The 26741-nt window shown below is 41.7% G+C and overlaps 1 protein-coding gene across 2 annotated transcripts in view; it reads right to left on the minus strand.

The window, feature by feature from the left end:
- The window catches only part of FSTL5 (follistatin like 5), a 1055781-nt gene that overhangs the window by 507570 nt on the left and 521470 nt on the right, over positions 1-26741 (minus strand). For both annotated transcript variants that reach the window (XM_073606014.1, XM_073606023.1), the window contains exon 5: positions 15265-15461. In XM_073606014.1, coding sequence (XP_073462115.1) covers positions 15265-15461 — 197 coding nt within the window. The remainder of the gene's footprint in view (positions 1-15264; positions 15462-26741) is intronic.

Consider the following 26741-nt stretch of genomic DNA (forward strand, 5'->3'; position numbering starts at 1 on the left):
TGACTACCTATGCTATACTTACAACTTCTTTCTCCGTTATGGACTCATTTACTCCAGTCGGAACATCTGACGTGCTGTAACAACTGCATTTTCCTCTTTGTTCATGTTTTTTTTCTTTTTCTTTGAAAATTTTAATAAAGAATTATTGAAATATAAATCTCGGCCTTGTCAGTGTTCTTTCAAAGACCGCTTGCCTCACATTCTCTAATCCGGGCCTTTATACAAGGGATAATGCATATAAGATAGTTAGATCCCCTTTGTGTTACAGAATCAGCCTTTTGAACTGATACGCCATATTCCATTGGTCCTTTTGACAAGGAAATTGGTTTTTCTTGCAGCTATCGCTTCGGCTAGAAGAGTATCAGAGTTGGCTGCCTTTTCTTGTAAGGAGCCATATTTGATTGTTCATAATGGCAGGGTGGTGTTGCGACCTCACCCATCCTTTCTACCTAAGGTGGTATCAGGATTTCATCTGAATCAAGATGTTATCCTATTTTCTTTTTTTCCAGAACCTAGTTCTGCACAGGAGAAATCTTTGCACTCACTTGATGTAGTGAGAGCAGTCAGAGTCTATCTGACAGCGGCAGTTCAGATACGGAAAACTGATGTTTTGTTTGTATTACCAGAAGGTTCCAGGAATGGGCAAGGAGCATCGAAGTCTACTATTTCTAAGTGGATTCAGCAAGTTATTATCCAGGCTTATAGTTTGAAAAGAAGGGTTCCACCCTTTCAAGTTAGAGAGCACTCTACCAGGGCCATGAGTGCTTCCTGGGCAGTGCATCACCAAGCATCCACGACTCAGATCTGTAAGGCTGCAACTTGGTCTTCGGTCCATACATTCACCAAATTCTATCAAATATAAAAGGGCATGAAGACACCGCCTTGGGGCGCAGTGTTCTGCGGGCAGCAGTATAGATCCTCATGTCTGATGGCAGCCTGTTTTTTTCTGTGTCTCCCTCCCCTCAGAGGGCATTGCTTTGGGACATCCCAAGTAGTAACTACTATGGCTCTGTGTCCCGTGATGTACAATTAAGAAAATAGGATTTTTTTACCTGTAAAATCCTTTTCTTGGAGTACATCACAGGACACAGAGGTCCCTCTCCTCTTTTTGGAATTGATGTGTATTGCTTTGCTACAAAACTGAGGTACTCCCTGTAATGGGAGGGGTTATATAGGGATGGGGGACTTCCTGTATTGGGTGTGCCAGCGTCCATCACCTGAAGGTGGCCTATAACCAATGTAGTAATTACTATGGCTCTGTGCCCCGTGATGTACTCCAAGAAAAGGATTTTACAGGTAAGCTGTTATAAAAATCCTATTATTTGCAAAATTTTATAACAGAAACTAAGAAAAACATTCTTAAAGCCACTCATTTCCCAGGCCTAAACAAAAGCCTGAGCTATAGGTCCTTCCTCTAAATGATTAGCTATCCATGTATGGTCTTAGGTGTCATATCCAACAGACACTCCCATTCCCCTCCACCCTTTTTTTTTTTTTTCCCCCCTTCAATCATTTGCTTTCCCTTCTGTCATTTATACATAATGACTCGTTTCTACTAATAAATGCATTTATTTGCTTTATAAGTTTTTATTTGTGGATTTGATGTGTAGTTATGTGTAACCTTGTATATCATACATGTAACTTTGGTCTCTATGTAATTGTATTTATCTTCTTGGTAATACATGTTGTCCCTCTGTTGCGCCGATCGAGATTGGAGGGTCTGTGGTCCCCTCCTTCTCGATCGGCTACCTCTTTGGCCCGTCCTTGTCAGACCGCACCTGGCCCACACCATGCTAGGACATAGCTGGGGCCGCCGCATCCACACGGACGCCCGGGGCACACCTTTGAGATGTGCCCATTCCGCGCCGTGCCTCCCCGCTAGACTTGATCCACCCAGGGCACTTTATGTGCCCTCCCCCTGCCCTCTCGTCCCATGACGCGGCTTCAGTGTTTGGGTGGAGCCGCCGTGCGCTGTACTGCGCATGTCGGTCCACTCGGCAGTCGCTGTAGCTCATGGGAATTGGAGTCTGGACTGGGCCTCGGTCTCCCGGGCATGCGCACTGGCGCCATCACGTCCGCATCGAGCCGGCGATGTCACACGCCGGCTCGATGGGGAGCATTATTTAACCGGCTTATCTGACAGTTCAGTCTGCCAGCGCCGGTAGATGGAAGCAAAGTTTTCAGCAGAGTGAGTGACTGGTGAGTACATCACACTCTGCTCTACATATACATGCTTATCTTCGTTTCTATCTTTCTATTCAACTCTCTTAGATCCTATACTGCATATGTATCCATTACTGTTACTAGTTCATAAAATCTTGAGATTTTGTGGCCTTGAGTTAGTAATCTAGACATATTATTATGACGCTTCTGTAAATTTTCAGTATTTACCTATAAATATATTTACCAGCTTAAATTACTCAGTTCAGTACCCCTCCCTGCAGTAATAAGAGATTTTTTTTGCTTCATCCAATTTCCTAGCCTGATCTACCTACCATCCCAATAATCCGTGTAACCACCATTCTACTGATATTGATGTATATCTGTATCCTTGCTTGCAGTTTTTATCATTTATCGGTGTAAGTGTTAAACTTATTGGTTCTCTAATTTCAAATTAATCCTTTACATATAATCCTGCCGATAACTGAATCTCTACCATCTATTATTCACATAACAGCTCCATCTTTTTGCTCCCTGTGGTTGCAATAAGGCCCTTATGCTGTCCCGTTTTGGTTGGGTCTGGCCACGCCGGTGCTGTTGAGGCTTTGCTGGGTCAAATTTGGGGGTAAGCCATCTTGGACTTCTCAGAGTGACAACACGTGCTTTTCCTTTGTATCTATTTACTGCAATATTAATATTGAACACTATGTATGTATGCACATAAAAACTCTTTTTCTTTCTATTTTTGTAGAATTGCTAAAAGTGTTGGATGACTCACTTAACAGTTGCATATCCCTTGAAAAAGCGACAATGCGAAACATGTTGGGTTAATATGCAACAACCACCATCTGTGAACTTGTAGTATAAACCTTTTTTCCCTACTTGACCACCTTATGTTTTTTATATTGTTGCAAAATGAATTTTGTCTGTTATTATATACAAACTATATTCCCCTTGTAATTGATTGTAAACAATAAACTGTTTTTAAGAAAGAAAAAAATCGCACCGTCAAAATCCCTCTAGTCCTTTTCTATGTTTATATATAAGAAAAACATTTGTTTTCAAATTTTTTAATTTTTTTTACATTTGTGTAGCAAAAAATAAAAATTCAGTGTTGATTAAATACCACCAAATGAAAGCTCTGTCTGTTTCAAAAAATGATAAAAATTTCATATGGCTACAGTGTTGCATGACCGTGCAACTGTCATGTGCTACAGCCTGAAAGTTGAAAATTGGTCTGGGCAGGAAGGGAGGTGAAAGTGCCAAGTATTGACGTGGTTAAATCATGACTGCAGTATTTAGTCACTTTCTTTATATTTTTTTGATGTTGTGGTGGTATTGCAGGTGGGACTGTAAGGGCACTTTCACACTGATCGCTTCAAAAACGCATCAAAACCCAATTTTTGCCTCAATTTTACCGCATTTTTGGTGCGGTTTTTAAAGGATATGGGACCAAAAAAATGCACCAAAAATGCAATTTTGCTGCGTTTTACCATGTTGGGAAAAACGCTGCAACGGTGCGGCTTTTGTGCTTTTTTTTGCTCCCCAAACATGCTCCAAAAATGCTGCAAGCAGGATTTTTTGACTCCAACTGAAGCGCACTACCCCAGTGTGAAAACATTCATTGATTTTAAAGGTAAGCATTTTTCTTGAGCTTTTTAGGCAGTGGCGGCGCCAAGTGAGTGCTTGGGTGTGCTGAAGCTCCCCCAAAAAATATTCAAGCACCCTCATAGCACCCCCAAAATTTCCACAGAGGTATTACAGTACAGTCACAGGATTTAAAAAAAAAAATAGTGGGCACTGTGTATGGGGTCACCGTCCTGCTGTGGGCACTGTGTATGGGGTCACCCTCCTGCTGTGGGCACTGTGTATGGGGTAACCGTCCTGCTGTGGGCACTGTGTATGGGGTCACCGTCCTGCTACGTGCACTGTGTATGGGGTCATTGCCCTGCTACGTGCACTGTGTATGGGGTCACCCTCCTGCTGTGTGCACTGTATGGGGTCACCCTCCTGCTGTGGGCACTGTGTATGGGGTCACCGTCCTGCTGTGGGCACTGTGTATGGGGTCACCGTCCTGCTGTGGGCACTGTGTATGGGATCACAGTCCTGCTGTGGGCACTGTGTATGGGATCACCGTCCTGCTGTGGGCACTGTGTATGGGATCACCGTCCTGCTGTGGGCACTGTGTTTGGGGTTACCTTTGTGCTGTGGGCACTGTGTATGGGGTCACCCTCCTGCTGTGGGCACTGTGTATGGGGTCACCCTCCTGCTGTGGGTACTGTGTATGGGGTCACCCTCCTGCTCTGGGCATTGTGTATGGGGTCACCCTCCTGCTGTGGGCATTGTGTATGGAGTCACCGTCGTGCTGTTGGCACTGTGTATGGAGTCACCGTTGTGCTGTGGGCACTGGGTAAGGGGCCACTCTCCTGCTCTGGGCACTCTAAAGGGCACTCTCTCTAAGGGGGAACTTTCCTGCTCTGAGCACTTTAAAGGGGCCACTTTCCTGTTCTGGGCACTCTAAAGGGGCCACTCGCCTGCTCTGGATGCTCTAACGGGCCACTGTTCTGCTCTGGGCACTCTAAAGAGGGAACTCTCCTGCTGTGGGCACTGTGTATTGGGCCACCATCCGGCTGTGGGCACTGTGTAATGGGTCACCTGGGCACTCTAAAGGGCACTCTCTCTAAGGGGTCACTCTCCTGCTCTGGGCACTCTAAGGGGCCACTATTCTGCTCTGGGCACTCTAAAAAGGGAACTCTCCTGCTATGGGTACTGTATATGGGGTTGCTGTCATGCTATGGGCACTGTATATGGGGTCACTGTGCCGCTGTGGGCACTGTATATGGGGTCACTGTCATGCTGTGGGCACTGTATATGGGGTCACTGTCATGCTGCGGGCACTGTATATGGGGTCGCTGTCCTGCTGTGGGCACTGTATAAGGGGGTCACTGTCCTGCTGTGGGCACTATATATGGGGGTCGCTGTCCTGCTGCGGGCACTGTATATGGGGTCACTCTCCTGCCCTCTAAAGGGGGCACTCTCCTGCTCTGGGCTCTCTAAAGGGGGCACTCTCCTGCTCTGGGCCCTCTAAAGGCGGCACTCTCTCTATGGGGTCACTCTCCTTCTCTTTCCACTCTAAGGGGTCACTCCTAATCTGGGCACTCTAAGGGGTCACTCCTGCTCTGCACTGTATGGTGTGTGCTGTCCCTCACTGTTATGCTGTGCCGGGTGTTCTGGCTGGCCCTAACATGTACTAGGGGCTATCATTGCTGGCCCTTATACATGCTGGGGTTTATCATCGCTGGTTCCATTTGAGCTTGTTTTACTCCAACAATCAATTCTGTGTGCCCGAAGTCCCTATTTTGTCTATACAATGGGAGAGACCATGAAAAAACACCCACTTTTTGACCACGCCCACAAGAGGGCAACGTGTGCCGCATTAGCACCACCACTTATACTTTCAGCACCCACACAGCACCCCCCCCCCCCAAAAAAAATGTCTGGAGCCGCCCCTGTTTTCAGGTGCTTTTGTTGCAAAAGCGCTTGAAAAACTCCTCAGTGTGAAAGCAGCCTAAAACAATTTACAATAAATCCCCTACCTCAAGGAAAGAGGCATGTGTTAGAATTACTTTGTTTCTCTTGATAAAAATATGATTTGATTATCTTATTAAAACCCAGCTCAACACACAAAAGGTATGCAGGGTCCTGTAGTTCATTTCCTTTTAGAAAGTAGCCACATCCCAAGCAGAAAGTCCTATTCCCTGCCAGCGTGCTGCAGAGAAGAACTCTTGCTCTCTGGGTGGAAGCAGTGGCCTCTGTTCACCAGTCAGCAGGGAGCAAAAGCTTGGCTAATTACTAAGTTTTAGGTCTGAGTATATATGACTGAGTTAAATAAAATAAATAAATAAATAAAAAAATAAACATTGTTAAAGAGGAAATGTGTTTTTTGATTTATTCCAGAACCAAAAACCTGTTTTTTCTTGTAAAATTACATACTGTATATTGTCAGATTATTACAAATAGAATTTGTAAAAGGTAATGCTTTAATGTGTTCATTGAATTTTAAAAGTAATTTTCAATCTTTTTTTAAATGTTCAGCGTTCATTAAAATAGCATCTGGATCGAACCATAAAGGCCTTTTTCAGGCACCTGTAACAGGGTGATACTGTAACACTCTGTCCCTGACTCTCACGTGTGCTCTTGCACTGTCACCCTGACATATAGGCTATCATTGTCTATAAAGTGGTTGTTTCATCACACGATATGCATGTAGACAGGAAGTGGATGCAAAGAGGTTGCATTGGATCAACAGCACTGAGATTCAACAATGGTTCAAAAAGGTTAAAACAAGTATTTTATGTAAAAAATGGCAATTGTTTATGGTTTAAATCGCTTTAGCAAATAAAATATCACTGATTTAAGGTTTACATGAATTTTCTATTTGCCACAACTCTAGCTCAATGTGTACTTTTTGTTCTCTTTCTGGCTTCAAATGTGCAACAGCTGCTATTCTCTTAGGCTCCGGTTCATCGTGACTGACACTTGATCTACACGGAGGTTCATTGTTTTTGTTTTTTTGTTTTAAAATTGGAATTGTCAAAAACCGTCTCTGTGTTTTTATTTATTTTTGACATTTTTTTTGGTGAATGAGTAGGGGTACAATTTATCCGATACTTATTAACATAGGGGAGGGTGGGATCTTGGGGCCACCTTGTTAAAGAGGGCTTCCAGGTTCCGATAAACCCCGCTGCCCACAGAAACCCACGTCCACCAGCCAGGGGTGTGGGGGAAGAGGCCCTTGTCCCAATCAACATGGGGACAAGGTGCTTCAAGGGGTGAACCCCCCTACCCCAAATCATCCCCCCATATTGGCCTGCTAGGCTGCATGCTCGGATAAGGGTCTGGTATGGATTTTGGGGGGACCCCACACCATTTAAAAAAAAAATGTTTTTAATAACACGAAGGGCCTGGTATGGATTTGAGGGTGGACCCCCACGCTGCTTTTTCCCAGATTTTATTGCAGGCAATTCTGCTTTGGAGAGCCACAGTGAAAACAGACTTGAAATTCGCACTGCACTTGTGTGAACCTAGCCTTACACAGGTTAGTAATTAATTCAATTGTGGCTTACTTGGTAATGTGTAAACCATGCTCTTTTAGAAGACTTTTAGGATGAAGGCTCACCACTGCCTTAGAGTATGCTTTGGATGCTTTGGATATGCTTTTGGAATATGAGCACTTGCACTGATGCAAATGCAATTCTGCTGAAAAGCCTAATTTTATTCTCACATCTTTTACTATAGAAATGTTTTTGAAGTTGCACACAATTATGATAGCATGCATATGGCTAATTTACTAACAAATTTGGTTTGCTAAGCAGCGCATGCTCCAGATTTACAAGCTAAGTGCTGTTACCTGGAATCAAAAATGTATTATCTGTAATATTTTTAGGGCTATCTTACATCAGTGTGCCATTGTGTTTTTAAGGCCCGGATCATCCACAAGGCCTCTAAGGGGGGTGCCTAAAGCCTTGTGGTGTTCGAGGGCTAGCTTGTAAAATAGGTCAGCTGGTTTTACGTACCCATTATTACCTACATTTCTAACACCCAGCTGTTAGGCTGATCTGTAAGCCCATGAGCTCTGCCAACATGTTCAGGATGGAAAGCAGTAGGGAATCAGGAAACAGTGGTTTCCCAATATTTTCTGTGTCTTCCTGCTCCCTATTCTGTACAACATCTCAGCAAACTGCAGTTCACCTTACAGAGCCCTCTGTCATTAGCCTTTCCATACCACACAGCTCTTAGGCACTTTCACGCTACCTCCCCCTTTGTTCACAGCACCAGCACTTAGATCAGAGGAAGTAGTTATGGAGCCAGCAGCTGATGGCCCAAGGTTACGACACAAGGAACCAGCCCGCTGGAAGTTCCTATGCTGCTCTATTGTCTTCTCCTTTCATTCCTGGAAGATCAGCTTTATGTAAGCACCCTGTTTCTGACACAACTGTGCCATTCTGCCACCCTACACTCCCCATTTTCATCATGGCTCTACACTGTCCACTGTTACTGCTGCCCCATACACCTTGCTGCCACTGCAACTCTACAGTGCCCACCATCACCACTGCCCACACCTCTCACTTTTTGTACCTTAGTGATCCCACATGGTGCTTATCACGTTATGGGTTTTTGTTTTTTGCGGTTATTTATTGCATGTGTGTAATTTTAGTTGTAGCTTTTCTAAATTTCACATCAAGCCCCATGAGTTTTAAGCAAATGGTGTAAATTAATTCTTTAAAGCACCTGAAAGCTACATCTTGAAACTACTAAGGCATTTTTTTTGTTTAATAATTGTTTATTAAAGAATATTACAAAAAGAAAAAGAAAATAGACAAATAACATACGATAAACAATCTTATGAGCGAAATACAAAGGTTTCAATGTGAATATAATCTCAGCATAGAACAACATTTAAATAAATGCCACTGTAAGTGTGTAAAGGGATGAACAGACAAATATAGACTGAGCAGAGGCTTTTAACTTAAGTGAACATAATAGTCAATCTAGAAAATAAGATTGTAACTAAATAAAGTAAGTAATTAGAAAAAGAAAACAAAAAGAGAGATAGAGAGAAGGGGAAAGTGAGAAAGAAGAGAAGATTTGGAGGTAAGAATGGGAGAGAGGTTAAAGAAAGGGATCAGGAGGGGGGGGGTTGGCATGCGTGTCATCATACTTTAGGGTAACCTTACCAATAGGTATGAAATTATGTGGAGGAAGGATAAACCACAGTCAGAAGAAGAGAAATCTCTGAAATTAGGTCAGAAGAGTCCTATGTAATGGTTAAAAAGGTAAGCTCATACGGGTTGTGTTATGATTTCCTTATAGTGGGCTGAGGATGTGAACTTTGTCCAGGGTGCCCATGTTAAAGTGTGTCTCTGGGAAGTACCTCTGATGCTGTGAGTTATGTCCTCCAGATGATGAACCTCTGAGACCTTATGTAACCAATTTTTTACAGACGGGATTGTGGGTTGACCCCACAGAGTGGGGATTAGGGCCTTAGCAGTATTCAGCATATGAGGAAGGAGTGAACGTTTATAGGCACCAATTGTTACTTTAGTAGCATGAAAGAGGACGGTCCAGGGATCATGAGGAAGATTGATGTCTGTAATCCGTAATATAAGATTGAGAACATTGGTCCAGAAGGGACGAATGATTGGGCAGTGCCACCAAATATGAGAGTGTGTCGCTTTGTTCCTACAGCTCCTCCAGCATAATGGGGAGCTGTCGGGGAACATTTGATGCATTTTTACTGGGGTATAATACCATCTTGAAAGTAGTTTGTAGTTGACTTCTGCCATTTTTGAAGCGGATGAGGAGGCATGAGCAAGTTTAAAGACTTTATCTTTCAGAGTGTTTGTGAGGGGGGAATCTAAAGCTAATTCCCATTTAGCCAGGAAGTGCGGGTATGTAGGATTAGAGAGATCAGAGGAGTGGGACATCCTAGCCTATACTTCCACGCATGCCAACGTGGAGGAGGGGGGAGAGGGAGAAGGATGGGGAGAGATAGTTTGAAGGAGTAGAAGAAAGGAAATAGAACACATAGAGAAAGCATGTATATGCATTAACACAATTGTGGGAATTACCAGTAAGACGAGCAGAAATCTGCAATGGTCCCTATGGGGAGAAAAAGAATGGGTGGCCATCCAGAACTCCAGTGAGAGTCTGGATGAGAGAGCTTATGGGCCGCCCGATCTCACTAATCCCAAAAGGGAGGGGGGCGGGGGAAGCACCGAGGAAAAAGAACGAAAGAGCAATGCGCCCCGCCAGCATTCAGCCTGTTAATAAAATACATTATAATTATATGTAATGAGCGCCAGCAAAAAATTAAATAAAAAATAAAAAAAAATAAAACAGGAAAAGGGAAGGTTATGAAAACCAAGGCAATAATATTAACAAAAGCAAAGTAAACCTTACGAACCCTGCAATAAAGAATGCAACTGAACCTTTCAGGACCAGAAAAACTGAAATTGAACAATGGGATACCCAAAAGAAAAAATTAATGTCAGGTCTACATCCTCTAAGCCGACGAGGCTGAAAAAGAGTTCAAAGAGTCTGACCAGAGCATAATGAACATTGAAAAAGTGGGTATCAGCAAACACAAAAAAAAAAAGAAAACAGAGATGAGTAGAAAAAGGCATATCTCAGCCATGCTTCTGAGCGGATCCTGGAATTGACGTGTGCCTTTTCTTTGATGGAGTTTTACGCCAAGAGGGGTCCAAGGGGGTTTGAGAATTTCGGGATGAGGTCTTGCCAGCCCGGGAGCTCTACAGGCAGAAGATTGAGATCCTGAAGAAAAGTAGAGAGTTCCTCTGAAAAGCAAAGAGTGTGAGAGCGGCCACCTTTGGTGGCAATCAAGCAAGCTGGAAAACCCCATCTGTAAGTAATCCCGACTGTGCGCAGGTGTTCAAGGAGCGGTTTTAGGGCTCTGCGGTGATCAAAAGTTTCTTTGGACAGATCAGGGAATATATTAATGACTGTTCCGTCAAAGTCAATGTTAGGAGTGATCCGCAGTTTTGTCATGATGGCGTTTTTATCCTCGAAGTAATGCAAATGACAAATGACATCTCTGGGTTGGTCTGAATTTGCATTACGAGGGCGCACGGCAAGATGTACATGATCAAATCGCCATGGGTCAGTGACAGGATTTCCCAGGATTGTGTTGAGAATTACTTGGATTGATGGCTCTAGGTCATTGTCTCTGGTTGCTTCTGGTAGGCCTCTGATACGTAGGTTATTTCAATGGTTAGAGTTCTTGAGCTCCTTGAGTTTGTAGAGAGAGTCAAGATGAGCAAATGCAAGCTGGGTAACAGTCTCCTGTAATTCTTTTATGGCTGATGCTTGGGAGTCCTGACGCTGTTCCGTTTCCTCCACCCTAACCAGGAGGTGGGACATGTCAGTTCTCACAACGGTAATTTCTTTTTTAATGGATTTCTCCAAGCTGTGAAACATTCCAGCAAGTTCTTTTTTAAGACCACTCATCAACGTAATTTCTGAGCCAGCGGGGGATCCGGGATCCTCCATGAGGTCTGAGCAGTAAGATGAGGCAGGGGAACTTTTCCTCACAGAGGCAGCATGGGAGGAGGGAGAGATACTCGGTCTTGAAGTTCTGGCTTGTCCACTGCGTGCTCCAGCTAGATATTGCAGTATAGAGCCAGAGGTAGCCGTATGAGATTTAAAACCCTTTCCGGATCTTTTGCCTAATGTGGAACGGGTTTTAGGTGTCTTGGCGGGCGCACCTCGCACTCACATCAGTTTACATACACGAAACAGCCGTAATTATATTAACAAATATGGTAGGCAGTTACATAGGAGACCCCTTAAGGTACTGTGGGAGATGGTAATGAGCCACAAAATGCACCAATTCTAAGAGGGGAGGGAGCCGTGCTGCCAATAGAGTAAAGTGAAGAGAAGTGGAAAAGGGTGTATTTGGAGTAGTAAGATGGCTGCCTACTTCCAGGACTAGGTCGAAGCCGCGGATTTTCCTACTAATGACAGCCGGCCGGGTAGATTCCACTCCTCTCAGGACACAGAGTTCCCTCCGTGGGCACAGGCTTGGGACCCTGAAGCAGGTTAGAGTTTCTGTGCAGTGCGGAGGTAAAGGGGAGAGCTGCTACTCACTGTGTCCCTGGTGCAGGAGAGGTCAGACCGACAGGCTGCAAGATGGCGTCAGGCCGCGGGGGACTGAAACAGAGGGACCGGGCTCACAGGCAATCCATCACCTCTGTCTTCTCGATCTGTGATGCAGTCCGCCAATCCGGGCAAAACGTCCGTTTACTTCCCGGATCGCAGGGACAATAGGCCGAAGGCTCCGATCGAGTAGCAGGCCCCAAGATAGCGGCGGGCGTCCTCGGTGTGGAGCGATCCGTAGGCCCAGATCTAAATTAGGCAGCCAGATCCAGGAAAGACCCCTCCAGGAGTACAGCAGGGGGGTCCAGGAGGCAGAGTGAATGCGAAGGAGACTCGCAAAAGTAGAGTGGGACCGGGATGGCAGTGGATTCACTATGCCTATGTGGAGTCAGCTTCCACACGTCCTCCTCGATGCACGTCCGGACAGGCCCCCTTCTACTAAGGCATTTGTTATTAACCACTCAAGTGGAATGAAAACATATCCATTGCCATGCTAAAGCACTTCTTTAAATTAAAAAAAACAACCATTAAATCTAAACATATTGCTTGTCACGGAAAACCATAATCACAAGAATTTTCAAAACATTTTAATATAATGTACTTTTAACTTGATATAGGGTTATCTTTTAAGGGATCCTGTGAAGGTGGAATTACCTGTGCTGACAATGACAGTGCCTTCTGAAAATGTTAGTTGCATGCTGATCTTTCAATTATACTACCAAATAAGGCCCTCATTTGTCCATTTAAGAGATGTAAAAAAATCAATGGGCAGATTTTTTTAGCATGCTCAGAGTATCAGAAAAATGGGGCCTTAGGGTCTATACTATCTATATGAACTCTCTAACTAGTTTGAGGGTTATACACACTGTAATATACGTATCATAGTTTAGGGGTTATACATATTGTAATATATGTATTATTTATATTCCAAAAGTATTATTCCACTATACTGCTAGAATGTGTGCCTATACTTTTGTTGAGAAACATTTTAATGCTGAAGTATTTTAATAACTGTTGAGAAGCATTTTAATGCTGAAGTATTTTAATAACTGTTAATATTAATATACAGTGGGGACGGAAAGTATTCAGACCCCCTTAAATTTTTCACTCTTTGTTATATTGCAGCCATTTGCTAAAATCATTTAAGTTCATTTTTTTCCTCATTAATGTACACACAGCACCCCATATTGACAGAAAAACACAGAATTGTTGACATTTTTGCAGATTTATTAAAAAATAAAAACTGAAATATCACATGGTCCTAAGTATTCAGACCCTTTGCTGTGACACTCATATATTTAACTCAGGTGCTGTCCATTTCTTCTGATCATCTACACCTTCATCTGAGTCCAGCTGTGTTTGATTATACTGATTGGACTTGATTAGGAAAGCCACACACCTGTCTATATAAGACCTTACAGCTCATAGTGCATGTCAGAGCAAATGAGAATCATGAGGTCAAAGGAACTGCCTGAAGAGCTCAGAGACAGAATTGTGGCAAGGCACACATCTGGCCAAGGTTACAAAAAAATTCTGCTGCACTTAAGGTTCCTAAGAGCACAGTGGCCTCCATATTCCTTAAATGGCAGATGTTTGGGATGACCAGAACCCTTCCTGGAGCTGGCCGTCTGGACAAACTGAGCTATCGGGGGAGAAGAGCCTTGGTGAGAGAGGTAAAGCAGAACCCAAAGATCACTGTGGCTGAGCTCCAGAGATGCAGTCGGGAGATGGGAGAAAGTTGTAGAAAGTCAACCATCATTGCAGCCCTCCACCAGTCAGGGCTTTATGGCAGAGTGGCCAGACGGAAGCCTCTCCCCGATGCAAGACACATGAAAGCCTGCATGGAGTTTGCTAAAAAAACACCTGAAGGACTCCAAGATGGTGAGAAATAAGATCTTCTGGTGTGATGAGACCAAGATAGAACTTTTTGGCCTTAATTCTAAGCGATATGTGTGGCGAAAACCAGGTACTGCTCATCACCTGTCCAATACAGTCCCAACAGTGAAGCATGGTGGTGGCAGCATCATGCTGTGGGGGTGTTTTTCAGCTGGAGGGGCAGGACGACTGGTTGCAATCGAGGGAAAGATGAATGCAGCCAAGTACAGGGATATCCTGGACGAAAACGTTCTCCAGAGTGCTCAGGATCTCAGACTGGGCCGAAGGTTTACCTTCCAACAAGACAATGACCCTAAGCACACAGCTAAAATAACGAAGGAGTAGCTTCACAACAACTCCATGACTGTTCTTGAATGGCCCAAATATGTCTTTTGTTTTTCCTTCTTTTTCAAATTGCTGTCCCCAACTGAGGTTATATTTGGAGATTTGAATATATGTTTTATGGGTTTGTAGTACTTTTGGGGTGCCCTTTTTAAAATTGGGCCACGTTTGGAATGCATATATATGAATGGCCTTCATAGACGTATGTTATTTCACTTGCCATCTGAATAAATGTGCTCTGGAATGCATCCGGAATTGCATCAGTGCAAACCAGGGCTTAGTCTGTTAAATATACTTTTGAATTTTTTTGTTGTATTTGTTTGATAAGTGCATAAAAATACCTTCTGCATTATCTTGAGGAGATGAAGCACACTGGGCTTAAAAGAAATGTGTTGCTTCTACAGGCATAACACGAAAACTCCTGTAGAAACAGCGATTTTTAAGCCAGTGTGCATAAAGCCTAATTAACCATCCTAGTTCTTATCTAGGCTGAAGAATTGTTAGTGTCTATGTAGTAGAGATATCATTTTAGTAGAGCATAGTATAGTATAGTATAGCAGATCACTTGAATTTTACAAATAGCTAATTAAATCTAAAGTTTCAATAAAACATAGATTACTATGAATCAGTCAACATGCTCATTAAGATGAGGTACAACATCTTAGATATAGTAAAACAGGGAATCAAATGACTATATTAAAGCGGTTGTATACCCGCTGAATTTTTTTTTTTTTTTTACCCCTGTAAAGCAAAAGGCATAATGAGCTAGTATGCACCGCATACTAGCTCATTATGAAATACTTACCTTAGAACGAAGCGTCGGTATCTTACCTGGTCCACGCCGAGGGAGCTGTCATGTTGCCTCGGCGTGTCTTCCGGGTATCGCGGTTCCAGCGCTGTGAGTGGCTGGAGCCGCGATGTTGTCACTCCCGCGCATGCGCGCGAGAGATTTCATTCCCCAGCAAGGTCCGGCAGTTGCCGGGCCTTCAGCCGAGAATCCCCTGTGCACATGCGCCGCTGCAGTCAACGGCTCATAGCAAGGGGAATATCTCCTAAACCGTACAGGTTTAGGAGATATTTTTTTTACCTACAGGTAAGCCTTATTATAGGCTTACCTGTAGGTAAAAGTGTAAAAAAAGACTATACAACCACTTTAATATTGTATATTGCAATTTAAACATTTATGCACTGTATATAATAAACTAATTTTACCTGAGTAATTTCATTTGTATCCACTAGTCCATTGCTGTCACTGTCAAAATATTTGAACATCTGATCCACCAAAATCTTTTTAAGACCAAATTTGTCTGTATTTTCCTTCTCGCTTTCCTTTCTGGCTCGCTTCTGGTTCTGGGAATCCAGTAAAGCATTCTTCATCTTAATATATTCTGTTGATTTGCACTTGTCTCCTGAATAGTCACACAGAAAAGCATCAGTCAGTAAATAATTCATACTAAATGCCCAACAAAAGAACTCAAAACAAATATGTATGTGCTTAGTAAAATGTATATTGGAACAAAAACACTTTTTTTCAAAAGTAGAGCATTAAAACAAATAGTAAACTGTGTGAATATATTTTACTTTAAATCCAACTCTGGCTATTTTCTTTTAGTCTTGGATAGGGAAAGGATTAGAACCTCTTATGATTTCATTGCTGTCTGTATTTTCATTGGAGAGATTTTTTTTTCACCTCCTGTTTTTTTTTTTTTTTTTTTTTGGAACAGGAAGTTAAGGGAAATTACCAGAATGGGGACATAATAATATTGACAGCTTTGGTTGCCAGCAAATATCAACATAGCTAGCTGGAGACTGAAATGAAGCAGTCTATGAAAAGGGATATATATGTATACTCTTTTTTGCTTTGATACTTGATCATTAAGGATGGGATATTAGTTGTCATGATCTGTATCTCATTTTAACAGTGTGGTGACCTGAAAAATCACTTATGCCCCGTACACACGGTCGGACTTTGTTCGGACATTCCGACAACAAAATCCTAGGATTTTTTCCGACGGATGTTGGCTCAAACTTGTCTTGCATACACACGGTCACACAAAGTTGTCGGAAAATCCGATCGTTCTAAACGAGGTGACGTAAAACACGTTAGTCGGGACTATAAACGGGGCAGTGGCCAATAGCTTTCATCCCTTTATTTATTCTGAGCATGCGTGGCACATTGTCCGTTGGATTTGTCTACACACGATCGGAATTTCTGACAACGGATTTTGTTGTCGGAAAATTTTATAGCCTGCTCTCAAACTTTGTGTGTCAGAAAATCCGATGGAGCCCACACACGGTCGGAATTTCCGACAACACGCTCCGATCGGACATTTTTCATCGGAAAATCCGACCGTGTGTATGGGGCATTAGAGTTAAGGAACTATTACACATTTTCCTCTAGCCTGCTAGTACCATATGCTACATGAACACATAAAATCCTGGTGGTTGTATTATGGACATACCCTCATTGGAGCAGATACTGATGGTAAAACATCTGTCCTAATCACTCAATTTCTCCTATGAAATAATGCAACATTTAATGGGAAATGTTACCTCCTCCATAAGGCTTCATTTCATGTATCTATTTATTTAACATTAAAAGTATTAGCAATTTGTATTAGCGATAAAATAAACCTATTATCCACTTTAACAGAGACTATAAATCTTAGTAAAAAGCTACATAATGATTCATGCTAAACAGATTTTGAATTAGGTTTGATTTTCAGCTAATTAGGTAGCTTATCACTTACAACCAGACTACAAACAATTTAGACCTGGTGTGTTATGCAATTCATCACCATACCGCCTATCATCTTGCATTTCAGGTCTTTCCTCAGGTGTCAGCTTTGCACATGTTGCTTGCATTTAAAAAGCCATAACCCAACAAAATGAAACCTCCATTATAAAATGTGTTGCAATACCATTACTTCTCTGTATATTTTCCAGTTTTAATAGATTTCTTTAATATAATCTTCAAATACAAAGAACACCAAAAACAAAGTGAAACATGGTATTCAGCATAGTAGTTTTCAACAATATCAGGTACTGTATGGTATAAAAATTAGGTAATAGCACACCACTCCTCTGAGTGACAGACATAAATGTTTCAGAAATGATGGCAAGCCCTTCCTCCTCAGTGAGTTCTCAGTTACTGCCTATGTGGCAGCAGAGTGTAGCACTTGCTCAAAGCGAACCAGTCAAATTTTCCATTTTATTGGATGCACTGTGATGGATGCCCTAGGCCACAGGTGTCAAACTGGCGGCCCTCCAGCTGTTGCTGAACTACAAGTCCCACGAGGCATTGCAAGGCTGACAGTTGCAAGCATGACCCCCACAGGCAGAGGCATGATGGGACTTGTAGTTCCATAACAGGTGGAAGGACACCAGTTTGACACCCCTGACCTAGGCCCTTCGATGATTTGTTTATATTATTTATATAGTGATGCTGTTGATTTCTGCCAAAAGTATTTATATTGTGCAAAAAACTTATGCCAGCCATTTGTCAGCTTTCGTGCTTCTAGTGTTCTAAGAAACAATTTGACCTCCAGAAAATCCAATTTACCTGACCTACATGTGCACTGATCAGTTCATGTCAGCAAAGTTTACTGTAGGCAGTAACCTATAATAACCAACAATCAAGGAAGATCACACACACAAAATTAGATTGTTTTCTTAGAATTGCTTATAGCATTCAATAATTTGGCTTAATGTTTGGCTGCCCTTAACATGGTCAAACTGATCTTAGGACGTGTTCTCACTACAGTCACACTATTAATCTGTAAGCATGGTAAGCTTAAACAATCTTGTATGAGGTGGGGAGTGGAGAGGTGCTAGGTGTGGAAGAAGTGCCGGCTTAGCAGTGGAGGAACAAAATTGACTGGAGTGGGTTTTCTATCCTGCTTGTAAAGAGAAAAACAGAGTGCACTGGATAGTGCAGATGAATACCCTCCTTTAATAATAAAAAAAAAATGATGAAAATTGTGATGACTTGATCAGAGCATATCACAAATAAAAGAAAATCCCTTTGAGTTTCAGGTCACAACTTTATGGTGTAGAACCAGTTCTCACTGAAGAGCTTGCAAAAGGAGAGGTAGAACCAAGATGGTAATGCTAAAGCAGATATCAAATCGGCCCATGGGAGATGCATCTCATCCTGCAAAGTAAAACACTACAGTATGTGGGCACTGAGAATCCAGGCTGAGAATGTCTCCACTGGCATATTTTAGGGCCCTACCCCTTCATTAAGGAGACTGTTGAAGGGGAAGGGCCCCAAAACAGCCTAGAAAAACACCATAATAGTGAATCTTCCCTGATATGATTTAGTGTCCACTCCAGCTTTTGCCATCTTGGTTTCTACCTCTCTGTTTGCCAATTCTTCAGTATAAGTTAGTTTTAAAACCTTTAATCTATCACCTGCCACTTCTTGGGAACTCTTTTTACATGTGATATACTCCAATTAAGTCATAACTTTGTATGCTCAATTTTATTTATATTTGATTCATTAAAAGGTGATGTTTCTGTGTTGTCCCGTGCAATCTGTTTACTTTCAGTTTTATATGGCCTTTGTATATATACAGAGCATGTAAGGATGTGCAGTTTTGCCTAAACTAAGCACCGGTGAGCCATGGATCATTTAAAGATTTTTTTTGTTTCAACCTGACTGTTTCCCCTAGTCAGAGATTACTAAATCGTAGACTACCCACAAATATTACATTGGCACTGGATCTGTCCAAATATAAATATACTGGGTTACAGTCTTAATTGCCATTACTTTCCTATGAATGCCCTGAACCAATAAAGGCATTATAAACCTTCCTACCTGCACCTTGTGTTTTTCACCTGCATAAGATGTGTAATTATCATGTAGCGTCATGGTGTCATTTGTTGGTCTGTATAGACAGTCTATAGTATAGTAAATATTCACAATCCTGTGTCAGAAATATTGGTTTTATTTGAAACATGAGGCATGTGGTATGGCACTGCACAGGGTAATGCATGACCTCTGTCTGAGAATTGCATTTTCCTGTGAAGGAACTACATTTGTCACAACCCCTGGATCTCTCAGTCTAGTGATGGTGCAGATGAGAACAATTAACAGAGCTTACTATGTTTGTTTCATAAAACATTTGTGATACAACACAGAGAAATGGCTAGGGATGCATGTGACCTGGAACAAGAGGTTGCTGGTGCTGCTGGTGAATAGGAACAAAGTTGGTGGATTGATACATAGAGATAGGGGAATCAATCAGTCGCAACACTACAAACTGCCACCACAAAATGTGAGCCCATAATTACAAAGGTAAGCCAAAGAAAAGACCGCATTCAAATATGATTTGTAAACAACATACTGTATACTGTATGTGCTTGTTGAAAGAGTATACATGGCAACATTTCTTGTTCTTTTTACATATTTCTGCCTAAATGCATTGTATAATTTCAAATGTTTGTGTTGTTTTACTAAGGTATTAGTGCAGTTATATATTCCATGTTATTTGCTTGTCTAACCTTGGACTCACGTGTATTGGCTGCAGTTTGTAGTGTCATGGCTGATCGATTCCCTATATCTATGTATTAACACCCCTTAGGGACAGACAACTTATTGTTCTTGGTCATACAATGTCCAGTGCATGCTTTCCTTTTTATTGCGTTCATAAATGTGGGAGGGCTAATGTGATGAAACATATCTCTTTTTTTTCATTGCTGTGCCTGTTTGTGAATGCTGAACACTAGACGGAAAGACCCAGGGATTGTGGGATATGTAGTTTCTTTACTGAATATTTAATCCACTATAGGCTGTGTGTACAGGGCTACAAATGACACCATGAAACTACATGATCACTGAGTAGATTTAAAAAGGAACCTGCACTTATTCACTGTCAACAGGGCACATGTATAAACTTAAAAAATACTTAATTACTTTGACAGTGGCTTTCTTATTGACAGATGTAAACACTTGGACAAAATTATCTTTTTAAATAAACTCCTCCATTAAATATGCTTTTCTGAAAAAAAAAAAAAAAAATCACTTTGCATAAGCTTATCCTATAGAAAACCAGAAATGGTTAAGGAAACATTTTGGTCAAAACGATATAATGTACAACGTAGTTTATAGAAAGCAGGGGTCAGGAGGAGTAAGTAATGGAGTATAGACTGCAGCAATCAGAATGAGAGAGTCCCACTATACATCCACAGCTCTCACATACATCAGTGTCACTCCCTTCACATCAGAGTCCTCCTCCTCAGATCAGAAATCTCCCTCTCTTTACATTGGGAGCCCCTTATGCATCATAGTCCCCCTCTCTACATCAAGAAAACCCTTATACATCAGTGATATATAAAAAACAGGAAACCCCCTCTGGGACACCACACACATCGTACTGTAGCCTACATTACACAGTCAGCTCCCCCATGTAGTATCTCTAAAATTAAACACACTGTACTCAACATTACATATAGTATTCCCCACACTACACACACTGTGCCCCTTGTAGTATGTCTTACACTATACAGTCAACTCCCCCATGGAAGAAACTGCACTCATATCACACTGTACCACATCCTGTATCCCACATATAGTACCAATTTAACACAGTCAACTACTCCTATTAGATGTTCCCCTTCACTCATCACCATTTTTTACCCTCTGGCTTCTGATTATTCTGGCCCTTTCAATCCTCCCACTCAACCCACATTACCTAGAGAACAGCAGCAGGTTACATAGTACAGTCTCAGCCTTGCCCCAGTCATGTGACCTTCACAGGCAGCCGTGCACTGTAGTGCCTGTTCTGATCCTGGACAGTTAACTGGCTGTCATAGGTTTTTTTTTTAGGGGACTGAGATGACAGTATGTAGCTCAGCTGCTGCACTGTGAATGCTCTTGGGGGGCATATGTATGCCCCCGATTACAGTAGAACCACATTTGTGGATGCAGCTTTATAGCGGTTGTAACCATAAAAAAAAAGAATCCTGTTCCTTTAAAGCATGAATAACAGCACAGTGCTTGTGCTGTGTAATTTGGCCCTTCCTATCATCTAAAATACCTGGCTGATCCTGCCTGGTGCTGCCCTCCCATTTGTAAACTGAACATGTTTATCATGGCTGCTGAGCCCCTTTATACTGTGGTCGGTTTACGTGCCTCCGTCATTTGCTGTCTCTCCTTGCTCCCTCTCTCCCCCCTCCCTGCCTGTTAGCTGTGTCAGTGCCTGCCCCTCCCCTCCTGCATCCAAGATAACTTTGTAATGTACATACAATGCCTTGTGTTAGAAAACGTTACAGTATATGCTCCAGTGTATGTTCTTTGTAAAAAAAAAAATGTCGGTTTGTACCTTATTTCATAGCGTCGCTCAGTGCTCATGTGATTGCTCGTACTGGTAGAAATCGGTATATTTTTTACAAAGAACATACACTACAGCATATATCGTTATCTAACACAAGGGATTGTATGTACAGTACAAAGTGGCTTTACAACCACTTTAAACTAATGTATGGCTCAATGAATCTTTGGATTTTATAACTAAGAGGTTATGTTTCTCATAATTTCAGGCTTTAATTAGGCCCGGTATTCAGTGCTGCTGACTAGCAGCCATGGGTATTGGGGATTTTTATGTATTTTGCAGTGAATTGCCCATCACATTTGCACTTTTCTTTTGAGTTTTAAATGAATGAGCTGCTTGACATTTTCTCTTCAGTTTGAACATCACTAATATGTCATTATAGAGGGATCTTTGCAAGTGATAACATGCATCCCTGAGCAATGAAATCACTTGTTCTTACACTAAGATGTATCAATGTGTTTTAAAATCTCTGAATTATTTAAAGTCCCTTTTCTATAAACAAAAAAAGGGAACAAATCTTCTGCTGTGTGTAAGCCAATTTAGCATCATCAAGTATGGGAAAAAAAAATAAAACAGCAAGTAAGGCATCATTGTGCCAGTGTAAGCAGTGATGGCCATTTTCTCATTTTCTGTCATCACCACATTTGTTCCTTTTTTTATTATGGTAACTGAAAATTAGTAGTGTTTGTTTACATTTTATTTGACATAAATCCTCTGGATTTAACATTTAGATCCCTTTCACACTGGGCGTTTTTCAGGCGATTTTGGGCTAAAAATAGCGCCTGTAAAGCGCCTGAAAATTTTTTCCCCTGCAGCCCCAGTGTGAGAGCCCGAGTGCTTTCACACTGGGGCAGTGCACTTGCAGGACATTAGAAAAAGTCCTGCAAGCAGCATCCTTCGGGCGGTGCAGAAGTGTATACACCGCTCCTGTACCTCCCCTGCCATTGGAATCAATGGGCACCGCTGCCAAAGCACCTGCAAAGCGATTCGGCAGTGGCAATTTGCCGGAGCTTTCAACCCTTTATTTTGCCGCTAGCGAGGGTTAAAAGGGCCCCACTAGTGGCTGAAAAGCGCCGCTATTACAGCAGTAAAGCGATGCTAATACCCCCCCCCCACACCAGTGTGAAAGTAGCCTTAAATGTCATCTTTAAATATTCCAGCACTAATTCTAAATCAAGATTAGGTAGTTACATATGATAAACCAATCCACTAAAAAGCACACTTATCTGAAACCACAGGGCACCAGAATCAGGTACCCTGTCCAGGGCATTCTGACCTCTTATGTGTACTGGAGGTGTTTAAAAGCCCGATGAACTTTCAACCTTAGGATCTTAACTTGAAGTGAAATAGAGCCAAGACTATACATACTTAAGCATTTTCATATTCTGAACAAGCAGTAAAACACTTTAAATTAGGATTGCACCAATACCAATACGATACCAAGCATTTGCACGAGTATCGATACTCGTGCAAATGCTCCGATACCTGAAATCAATACTTTCAAGCTCAGTTCTCTCAGCTGTCAGTGGGATTCCCCCACTGACAGCTGAAATGTAAAAAAATGGCTGGAAATTATTGGGTGTTAAGGAGGGGGGCTGCTGCCTCCTTAACAACTGATGACTCATTCAGCTGTCAGTTGGGTTCTCCTTTTGACAGTTGAAGTGTAAATGAAGTCCCGGCAATTGGAGCTGTCAAAAAAAAAAAAAAGCATCCAGGCAATGTTGATCAACAACATTGTTCAGCCGCTGAAACAGAACGATAAAAAGAAACATTGGGGTTGATTTACTAAAGGGAAAAAGACTGTGCACTTTGCAAAGTGCAGTTGCCCTCTGCAAGAGCAGTTGCTCCAGAGCTTAGTAAATGAGCAGAAGCTCTGCTGACTTACATCATCCAATCATGTGCAAGCAAAAATGCTGTTTTTTTTTTTATTTTCCTTGCACAGGAATGGGTACTCTTTGCAAAGTCAAGCCTTACCTCATTTACTAAGCTCTGGAGCAATTGCACCTGCAGAGGGCAACTGCACTCTATAAAGTGCACAGTCTATTTGCCTTTAGTAAATCAACCTCATTGCTTCTTTTTGTATCTTTCTGTTTCTTCCTCTAAAGATCAAAGGGATGAACTTTGATCTGCAGATGAAGTCAGTTTAAAGCAACTTGTCAAGTAAAAAACTTTTATTTTTTGTTTTTTTATTAAATGTTCCTCTGTTTAACCCCTTATTAACTTTTAATTTACTCCAAGCAGCCTTAATTAACTTCTTATTCGCCTTCTTTTTTTGTTCACTTCTATTTTATATACTATTGTGTTTGTTTGCTTTGTTCATTAATATGTTTACAACTTTAACATGTATTCACACGTTTCACATTGGAAAAAAAAAATGTCATTTGTAAATAAATTTTTAATGCTTTGCTGACAGCTGAAGTGTAAACAAAACAGTTGCGGTAGGTATCGGTAATTGGCATCAGCGTATACTAAAAAAAAAGTATTGGTACTCGTACTTGTTGTAAAAAAAATGTGCATCCTTACTTTGAATCATTCCTTGTTTACCTCTAGCTATAGACATTGTGCTGAAATGAATTTTCAGTGTTCACAAGTAAGGCACAGAAATCTTTTTTTTTTTTTTTTTTCGCAGTTACAGCAAAAGTAAAATAGTTGCAACAATGACAACAAGGAAGAAAAGCATCATCATGTAGCTGCAAAAAACAATATAAAACACTAAGTGACCTTGTTAAGACAGGTGACCATTCGGATGAGAGAACACAGAGGCAGAGAAAACCAAATATAGGCTTTAGGCCCTTACTTTAGGTTAGTGAAAGAAAGGATACACTCACCCGCCACTTTATTAGGTACACCTTGCTTGTACCAGTTTGGACCCCTTTTGACTTCATAACGGTCTTAATTCTTCGTGGCATAGATTCAACAAGGTGTTGGAAACATTCCTCAGAGGTTTTGGTCCATATTGACATGATAGCATCACACAGTTGCTGCAGATTTGCCAGCTGCACATTCATGATGCAAATCTCCCGTTACACCATACTCCCAAAAGTGCTCTATTGGATTGAGATCTGGTGACTGTGGAGGCCATAGGAGTACAGTGATCTAATTTTCCTGTTCAAGAAATCAGTCTGAGATGATTTGAGCTTTGTGACATGGTGCATTAGAGCATGCTGGAATTTGCCATCAGAAGATGGGTACACTGTAGTCATAAAGGGGTGGACATGGTCAGCAACAATACTCAGGTAGGCTGTGGCATTTAAACAATGCTCAATTGGTACTAAGGGGCCCAAAATGTGCCAAGAAAATATCCCCCACACCATTACACCACCACCACCAGCCTGAACTGTTGATACAATGCAGGCTGGATCCATGCTTTCATGTAGTTTATGCTAAATTTGGACCCTACTACCTGAATGTCACAGATGAAATCAAGACTCATCAGACCGGGCAACGTTTTCCAATCTTCTATTGTCCAATTTTGTGAGTCTGTGTTAATTGTAGCCTCAGGTTTCTGTTCTTAGCTGACAGGAGTAGCACCCAGTGGGGTCTCCAGCTGTTGTAGCCCATCTGCTCCAAGTTTCAATGTATCGTCCATTCAGAGATGGTATTCTGAATACCTTGGTTGTAACAAGTGGTTATTTGAGTTAATGTTGCCTTTCTTTCATCTCAAACCAGTCTGCCCATTCTCCTCTGACCTCTGACATTAACAAGGCATTTTTGTCCACACAACTGCCGCTCAGTAGATCATCATTTTTTTTAATACTCAGACCAACCCGTCTGGCACCAACAATCATGCCACGTTCAAAATCCCCATTCTTCCCCATTCTGATGCTCGGTTTGAACTCCGGAAAGTAATCTTCACCACGTCTAGATGCCTAAATACATTGAGTTGCTGCCATGTGATTGGTTGATTAGCAATTTGTGTTACCAAGCAATCGAACAGGTGTACCTAATAAAGTGGCTGGTAAGTGTATAAGGAAGCAGGGATGGAAAAAAAAGACCTTTGAGTCCATATCCCCTGGTCACCAGAGGGCATGAAGGACAAATGTAGAAGAAGGCAAGTGAGCTGATAACCTCAAACCAAACTAATAGGACCGAGGATCATAACATATTTGTAATTATGTGGGGGGCCAGCGGAGAGAGAAACATATCAGTCCGAGCCTATAAATTTAAACAAAAGAGGAAAAACTAGGGCGGTAGATTTCCAAAGCAGAAGGTTGCCACGCAAAACTTCAGCGTGTAAGGTTGAGTATGAAGAATACAAAGAGTTCACTCTTCAGACAAAGGTACTGACCTATTTTCCAGATAATGGGAGATGGAGTACCAATCTTCGTAAGCATAGGAAGTCCGTAATAAGATAGATATTTCAGAAACCGATAAAGTAACATCTATGAGTAGCATCTATGAAGGGCTGCCACCAGAGAGCAAAGAGTTTTGCAGATAGTTGGACTATATATATTGGAGCTTGTGGGAGGTCAAATGCTTGAGAATGAGCCTCCAAGCCATCAGTAAGCAGATGAATATCCATTGTGGAACATGCTGTGGATGATTTAATGGCTGTCCCTCTGGACAAGACCGTTGGCACATCCGAGGAGGAGAAGCAGATCCTTATGCCGCGTACACACGGTCGGACTTTTCGTCTACAAAAGTCCAACGGACGCTGACGGACTAAAGCTGGCTGGTAATCCGATCGTGTGTGGGCTTCTCCGGACTTTCAACGTACTTTTTTAGCCTCAAATCTGACGGACTTTAGATTTGAAACATGCATCAAATCTTTACGTCGTAACTACGACGGACCCCGAAGTCCGCTCGTCTGTATGCTAGTCCGACGGACAAAAAAACGACGCATGCTCATAAGCAAAAACTAAACGGAAGCACTCGGTCTAGTAAAACTAGTGTTCGTATTGTAGGTAGCACATTCATCACGCTGCAAAATCTGTGATCGTTGAATGCAGCGCATTTTATTTCTTCTTTACGAATGCTCTAAAGAACGAAGGTGTTTTGCTGTTCATAATCAGAGTTCTCCCAAACTGATTTCTGGATTCTTTTTCTCTTTGATCTCATGAATGATATAGTATGCATTTTAAAAACAATGTTTCCATACTAATAATACTTTTTCCCCTTTTTTTTTTTTTTTTTTTAGGTTTGTAAAGTTACCACAAAGAACCCACTATTCTTTTTTTTTTTTATAGTGATTATTTTTTAGTTTTTAGATAAAGTTAACCCAAAGCACCGTTTTTGGTTATGTAAATTTTTTTATTTTCAAGACTTACCACTTGAACATTATTAACATTAGTAATGTATTTTTGGTGTGTTTTTTCCAAACTCAATGAGATTGTTGTCCCTTGTTAATTTAACATT

This window comes from Aquarana catesbeiana, linkage group LG01, assembly GCF_042186555.1.
Source record: "Aquarana catesbeiana isolate 2022-GZ linkage group LG01, ASM4218655v1, whole genome shotgun sequence".
NCBI lineage: Eukaryota > Metazoa > Chordata > Amphibia > Anura > Ranidae > Aquarana > Aquarana catesbeiana.